Source organism: Camelina sativa, chromosome 20, assembly GCF_030686135.1.
Source record: "Camelina sativa cultivar CO46 ecotype springtype chromosome 20, ASM3068613v1".
In the NCBI taxonomy this organism is placed as follows: Eukaryota; Viridiplantae; Streptophyta; class Magnoliopsida; order Brassicales; family Brassicaceae; genus Camelina; species Camelina sativa.
In genome coordinates this window covers 20,760,040-20,767,984 of record NC_141899.1, presented here as the reverse complement: position 1 = coordinate 20,767,984, position 7,945 = coordinate 20,760,040, and the positions used below count along the sequence as shown (strand labels likewise).

The window sequence follows — 7,945 nt, the reverse complement described above, 5'->3', positions numbered from 1 at the left end:
TTTCTTAATAATCAAAATAAGATAAATGCATTCAGGTAGAACCCTTAGCCAACAACAATTAACTGAAAAAAGAATAAAAATAAAGACAACATTAAATATTTTTTTCTGAAATGAAGAAAATAAAACTCATAAATTCAGACAACTGAAAACTACAGTAAAAATATGCTTCTTTTAATTAAAGATTATTGTTAATGTATGAAGCATAAACACTGGTAGTAGAGGTGGTAGAGGAGGTGATGGAAGGCATGTGATTGGTGATGGCAAGATCACCAGTTGGTTGTTGGTGATAGTTGTAGTGGTTTCCATCTATCAAAGGAATTCTAGCATGTCCTCCATCATAACCCACATTTTGTGCCAACATCATATCATTAAATGAGTTTTCTTGATTCAGATACTGATTGGAATTCAGATCTACATTCAAATTCATGTTATGATTTAAATGAAAATTCAAATCATGATTCCAAGTCATGTTATTGTAGACTCCTTGAATATGACCATAAAAATCATGCGAAGTATGATATTGAACCGGTTCTTGCAGATTTTGATTCATATTCATATTTTGGTATGGAATATGAGCACAAAACTCTCTAGCAGCACTTACCGCGGCTGTATTCACACCAACAGCAAAATCTGCAACAGCAGAAGGATCTATATCCGCAACTCCAATAGGAAGAGGAGATAAAGAAGAAGACTCACCATTTTCTAAATGAATTTGCATCCTTTGAGTAAGCTGATTGATATATTGATCAATATAGCGATGCAAATCGTGAAGGTCACTTGCACCATAATGATACTCCAACATCTTTCCTTCAAGACAATCAAACATAAATCGTTTAACTTGTAACTCCCGATTCTCAACAGCCAGCTTGTCTACTTGCTCTTTGATTTTGGTAATCTGCTCCCGCAAATACGTTTCTTGATCCATCATCTTTTTGTTTCTTGTTTCCATCGGCATCTCCATAAACTTCATTGCCACCTCTTGTGCACCTTCCTTTGACGGCCAAACCTCTGGTACCGACATATACGGACTGTAGATGACCCCACAAGCTTGGACACCACAAAGAGTTGTCAACTCGTGAAGTTTCTTCGTTATCCCTTTCTTCCTCTTCATGAATGTTTTTTTTCTTGATCTCTCATTGGCTATCAAAGATAATTTCAATTTCCTCATTATCTTTTTTCTTTTATTTTGTATGGTTTGTCTAGTTTGTTGGCACAAAGACTGTTTATATAGCAACGAAAGGGTTTCCCTATTCATTAGGTTTCTTATCACTAAGTCCAAATTAGAGGCAATAAATCTTTTATCAATTTACTATGTGTTTATCTATATATAGATCCTTATATTTCTGTGTGTAGTTGGTGCATTATCATTAGCTTATTACTTAATATAATATAATATATATATACATATAAGTTATTTTTATTATTAAAACTAATTTTATCTAGCTTAATTTGTTCATAGATTGTTAAATTTGGAAGAATTTTGTCCAAAAAAAGAAAGAACATATCTAGAACGTGCGGTTAGTAATATAAGAATACTTTTGTGAATAAAATTTGAAATATAGAAAAAAATATATTAGATATAATACCTTTAGAGGCGTTATGCCAGCTATTTTTATTTAAAAATACTTTTTATTAGCTTATTATTAGAAGTAATATAGCAGGTTTGAAAATATTTCATTTTGAAAGAATTACTAAAGTAGTGCATATATTTTGGTTTATTACTAGACTAGCACATATAAAGTGTTACTTACTAGAATAGTACTAATTTGTTGTAAAAAGACTTTAAACCATGTATTAATTTCGTAACTACAAAAGTGTCATTTTCATTTATAAATGGAAAAAATAATTAATAATAAAAACACAATGAAACATTAAACCCTAAACAACAATAGAAACCAAGGAGTCGTTTGTGTCGTTTGAACCGGAGTAGTGATTCAAGTGGCTTTTGTCAACAATTCTGGTAGAATTAATTTAAGAAGATGTTATGTTCAATAAATTATGACGATTATGTTGTGGTATGATTTGGGAACTAAAGAACGAACTTGTTGATAGGTATCAAATCGACAATAACAATGGAGCGAGGCGAATTCTAAAAGATGTTGGCGAAGAGTAAAAGGATGTAATAAACAACGGAAGTGGGGAAGAAAAGGAAGAGTCCACTTGAAAGTTCCTGGGTCGACTGTGAAGTTTGTTGGTGGACAGCGAAGTTTCGGATTTTTTGAAATTTTTTTTGGGATTCATCGATTAAGAGGTAATTTATGGGTCGGCCCTGGTTTTGTTCAGTAGAATAATTCTGTTTAATTTTAAAATCTTATCTATTTGTTGGTTTTGGGGATGGGTGTCGATCGACACCAAAGGAAGTGTCGATCGACACCATCAATTTTTGGTTCGACCATATTGATTTAAATTGTCGATTTGGTTTGGTTTGATTTAAGTGAAACCTTAAAATGGGGTTATTTAAGTGGAAAGTCGACCTAGGTCGTGGTTTCAGTGTTGTTTCCCTTTTTCAGAGAGAAACAGAGAGCAAGAGAGCGTTCTTGGGAGATTTTGGAGTTTTGGTGCTTTTCCTTGGAGATCTTTCTGTGGGAGTGAAGATCCAGGGCTTGAGACGTAATATAAGGTTGCTTGGGTGTTGGATTCGTCAGTTTGGGTCAGAAACTTTCTACAAAAGAGGTGAGTGCATGACCATGGCTGATCTAAGCCTGAGATTACCTTTGTCTTGCTTGTTATGATTGCTATAGGGTTCATACGGTTTCATCTGACTTTTGGTCAAGTTATGGACATATAGGAGGTGAAGAGGAGCGAGATTCGACGCTTGGCTTTGATCAGATCGCATCTGCGGAGTTAGTGTCGATTGACACCATGGAGCAGTATTGATCGACACTGAGGGGTAGTGTCGGTCGACACCAATAGCCCCTGTCTATCGACACTTGGCTGGTATCCGTCGACACCTCCCTTTTCAGCGAGCAGATGATACTTGTTTCCCTGGTTTGTTATGTTTGTTTGATAATTGTTTGACATTGGAATCTCAGTTGCTTGTGTATGTAGCCCAATAGATGGGAGGATTGCATCACTGAGTGTTTATGACAATACTCTAGCATCTCAATTTGTGTTTGTGGTGCAGGTAAAGGCAAAGTGTGATCCTGGAATCAAGGCAATGAAGAGGAGGATGTTCTAGTGGCTCGATTGGTTGTTGTTTGGCTTCTGTAGGTTGCTAGAGTTGAATCCTTAGAAAGTTGTCTAAGATTGTTGGTTCTTTGTTTTATGTTAGATTGGTTTGTTGGTTTATTTGTTATGGAATTAATGTTGGATATTTGGTTATTGGTTAATTCATTGGTTTAATGGTATCGTTTATGTTATCCGCTGTTGTTTGATTGGGGTTAGGATGTTAGTGACTATGAGATCACTAGATTATTAGTTATTAATATTAGAAAAAGGGTTAGGTCGTTTCAATAACACTGAGAAGTGATAAGAAGTTGTCAACTCAATAGCTCAATAGGGACATTGAACCTAAAGAAGGGGAGGTTGTGGTTGAGATTGAAGTTGAAGATGAGTTGATAGAGCAAGATTATGGTAAAGACATAGAAGCTGAAGAGGTTGTGGTTGACAAAGGAAAGAGTAAAGTGGTGGAGGATCCTAAGCAGGACAAGATCATTTATGGAGTTTCCAAGAAGAGTCAAATGGCTGCAAAAGAGACTCTATTTGTGCCTCCACCTTATGAGCCAAGATTGTCATTTCCTGGTCGGTTTAAGAAACAACAAGTGGACAAGTATAGAGCTATGTTTGATGCACAAATGAAAGATGTTGCTATTACAATGCCACTCATTGATGCATTCTTGCTGAACCCATCATACGACAAGTTCCTCAAGGAATGATTATATTAACCCATGAGTGTAGTGCTATCATTCAAAACAAGATAGTAGCAAAGAAGCTTGATGATCCTGGTAGTTTCACTCTTCCTTGTTCATTGGGACCTTTATCTTTTAGCCATTGTTTATGTGATCTTGGGGCTAGTGTGAGCTTGATGCCTCTCTCGGTTGCCAAAAGATTAGGTTTCACTCGCTACAAAGAGTGTAGAATCTCCCTTGTTCTTGCGGATAGGTCAGTTAGAACCCCTGTAGGACTGCTTGAAGACTTACCTGTCATGGTAGAGAATTTTGAGATTCCAACTGACTTTGTTGAATTAGAAATGTATGAAGAACCAAAGGACCCGCTCATCTTGGGACGCCCATTTCTAAGAACCGCAGGAGCTATGATTGATGTGTAAAGAGGAAAGATTCATTTGAATTTAGGAAAGGAAGCCCTGTGTTTTGACATCAACAAGGTGATGAGGAAGCCTAAAATTAAAAGACAAGCTTTCTACATTGAAGAAAGGGATGTTTTGGCTGATAAGCTTTTGGAAGAGTTAGCCATAGAAGATGAGCCCCAAAACACTTTGACTGTTAAACAAGGAGAGTTTGGGTTACTAAAGGAAGATAGTGAAGGGTATGAGAAGATTCTTGACTCTCGCAAGCCTTCAAGTGATAATGGAAGCTTCCTTGAGTTGAAAGAGCAGGTGGTGAACTCAGTTGAATGGGACTCAAATGATGATTTGAGTGAGCTTAAAGCACCCAAGATTGATTTTAAACCACTTCCTAAAGGGCTAAGGTATGATTTTCTTGGAACAAAACTCTACTTATCCTGTTATTATCAATGAAGAACTTAGTGAACTATAAACTGTTACTCTCCTAGGTAAATTAAAGAACTAAAGGAGAGCTATTGGTTTTTCACTAGATAATATTAAAGGAATCTTTGAATCTCTTTGCATGCATAGGATACATTTAGATGATGAATCAATGACTTCCATTGAACCACAAAGATTGTTAAATCTTAACCTAAGAGATCTAGTGAGGAAAGAGATTCTAAAGCTCCTTGATACGGGTATCATATATCCTATATCAGATAGTACATGGGTTTCACCGGTACATGTGGTACCCTAGAAAGGAGGAGTCACTGTTCTTAAGAATGATAAAGATGAGTTAATTCCTACAAGGATTATAATTGGACATCACATATGTATTGATTATAGAAAAGTTAATGCCGCCTCTAGAATATCACTTTCCTTTACTGTTTATTGATCAAATGTTAGAACGGTTAGCAAACCATAGTCATTATTGCTTTTTAGACGGTTACTCAGGATTCTTTCGTATATCGATATTTACATGTCCCGGTACCTTCATATATCGAAGAATGCTGTTTGGACTATGTAATGCACCCGCTACTTTCCAACAGTGTATGATGTCCATTTTCTCGGATCTCATTGAAAATGTTGTTGAAGTATTCATGGATGACTTCTTTGTATATGAAGATTCTTTTTTTCTTGCCTCTCTAATCTTTGCAGGGTTTTAAAGAGATGTGAAGAAACCAATTTGGTTTCAAATTGGAGAAGTGTCACTTCATGGTGAAAGAAGGGATTTTGTTGGGACACAAGATTTCAGAGAAGGGCATTGAGGTTGATAGAGCTAAGATTGATGTGATGACCAATCTAGCACCACCAAATTCAGCAAGGAAATGAGAAGCTTCTTGGACCATGCTGGGTTTTATAGAAGGTTTATAAAAGACTTCTCAAAGATTGCTAGGCCTCTTACAAGGTTGTTGTGTAAATATGTTGCATTTGAGTTTGATGAGGAGTGTCTACAAGCTTTCAAGAAGATAAATGAAGAGTTGGTTAGTGCTCCAATAGTTCAAGCTCCAGATTGATATTGAACTATTGGAGCACTAACCAACTCTTTCTTTATATGGAACACTCTCCAAATCTAGTTTACCATTTGAATATCAATGCCTTTCTTGTCTTTAATCTCCAAATCTCCAAATCTGGAGTTGGTTAGTGCTCCAATAGTTCAAGCTCTAGATTGGAGTTCAAGCTCAAGAGTTGGATATTGTTGCTTCAAGAGTTTGATTTGGAGATTAAAGACAAGAAAGGCATTGAGAATTGAGTAGCTTTTCATCTATCTAGATTGAGGATTGACAATGAGATTCCAATCAATGATTCACTTCTGGAATAGCGGCTAATGGCAATTCAACTTCTAGATAAGAGCCATGAGACTTGGAAAAAGCTTGTAGAGGTCATAAGTTTAGAAGAGAATAGTTCTTCGTATGCAGATTATGTTAACTACCTAGCTTGTGGTCTTTAGCCACCAAAATTGGTGGGATATGCTAGAAAAAAGTTATTTAAGGACATCAATAACTACTACTAGGATGCACCTTATCTCTTCGCTTTTTGTAGGACAAAATTTATAGAAGATGTGTTTCTAAAGAAGAGATAGAAGGGTAGTAGAACTTTGTCATGGAGCAGCCTATGGGGGTCACTTCACCACATTCAAGACAGTTACAAAAATCCTTCAAGCTGGTTTGTGGTGGCCAAAAATGTTCAAGGACACTAAAGAGATTATCTCCAAGTGTGATTTATGTCAAAGAAAGGGAAACATCAGCATGAGCGATGAAATGCCTCAAACTCCTATTCTTGAAGTTGAAGTGTTTGATGTATGGGGTATAGACATCATGGGACCATTCCCTTCTTCATATGGTAATAACTACATACTTGTGGCTGTTGATTATGTCTCTAAATGGGTAGAAGCCATAGCTAGTCCTACTAATGATGCAAATGTGGTGTTGAAGTTGTTTAAGACAATCATCTTTCCAAGGTTTGGTATTCCAAGAGTGGTCATAAGTGATGGAGGAAGACACTTGATCAAGAAGGTCTTTGAGATTCTTCTCAAGAAGCATGGAGTGAAGCATAAGGTTGCTACTCCTTACCATCCTCAAATTAGTGGTCGATTTGAAGTTTCCAACAGGGAAATCAAGGCAATTCTTTTGAAAACAGTAGGTATCACAAGGAAGGATTGGACAAAGAAGTTGGATGATGCTCTATGGGCACACTTATATCATGGTTAAAAACCGTAAAAACCATGATATATCAACTCCCCCAGGCTTAGCTTTTGCTTGCCTTCAAGCAAAACAGAAACTTAGACCTGTGAAAGACGTTTGAAAACATATGAACTCACTCAACTGCAAGAAACTGATCTTCACACTCTTCATCGCCTTGACTCTCAAGAATTTACTTCATACTATTTGTCAATAAAAAGCATCAACATTCCTTACTCAAATCCCACAATCCTCTGGAGTCTCTAGTTTCGCCATTGTAATCTCATTAAATATATTAAAGCAAATAAAAGCGAGTTCTTACCTTGGGAATATCGATCAGCGGCATATGGTCTATCTTCTTGCCAAGACATTCTTCATACATCTCTTTTCCTATCTCTTTTCTCACTTACAAGGGGTTCATTTTTCTCTAATTTTCTAGAGTATCATTTTACTTTTTTTATCAAACAATTTTTTATAGAAGTATGCACAAGTTTACGCTACATCCCTCAGCTCACTTATATCCTTCTTCTTTTTTTGTTTCTCCATTTTTTTTCTGATCTTTCTCTTTTGTTTTAGAGAACTGAAGGGAAGAGAGAGGGGAGACGTATTTTGAAAACTTGCACTGTCTTGTATGGCCCAAAGAAGAAGTCTAGTCCACTGATTTCCAACTCCCAAAGTAAGAGATTAAGTCCAGTTAAAATCTTGATAAAAATTGAGAAAACTTTAATTTAACCAGATATCCATTGAATAAGGCTTTCGGGATTGTTCATACAGCTCATAGTCTTTTCCACACTTCGGTTCTGAGGTCAAACTTAATCAAGAGTCATTAGAGTGTTAGCCAAAGAACAGAAACTGTTAGTTAAATATCATAATTCCCAAAAGAAAAATTTGAAAAATTTGACTCAATAAAAACAAAATACGGTTTTGACTGACACAATAGAAACAAAAACATAGTTAGTAGTTAGTAGACACCTCCCCTAGACTTAAACAACACTGTCTCCAGTGTTATCAAGAAAGAGAGAAGCAAAGTTAAAAAAAAATG

At 36.1% G+C, this 7,945-nt stretch overlaps 1 protein-coding gene and 1 pseudogene across 2 annotated transcripts; one reads left to right on the top strand and one right to left on the bottom strand.

The window, feature by feature from the left end:
• Positions 1 to 1,219, bottom strand: LOC147919223 (agamous-like MADS-box protein AGL90 pseudogene; annotated as a pseudogene). The gene has a single exon (XR_015594113.1). The product of XR_015594113.1 is annotated as an agamous-like MADS-box protein AGL90 pseudogene (transcript).
• Positions 1,220 to 3,871: 2,652 nt separating this feature from the next.
• Positions 3,872 to 4,267, top strand: LOC147919222 (uncharacterized). The gene has a single exon (XM_087503900.1). The coding sequence runs from the start codon at positions 3,872 to 3,874 to the stop codon at positions 4,265 to 4,267; it is 396 nt and encodes a 131-aa protein (XP_087360026.1).
• Positions 4,268 to 7,945: the final 3,678 nt, after the last annotated feature.

Bases quoted from the DNA above. Each gene is read 5' to 3' on its own strand.
- LOC147919222 (XM_087503900.1), top strand. From the start codon at position 3,872: ATGATTATATTAACCCATGAGTGTAGTGCTATCATTCAAAACAAGATA.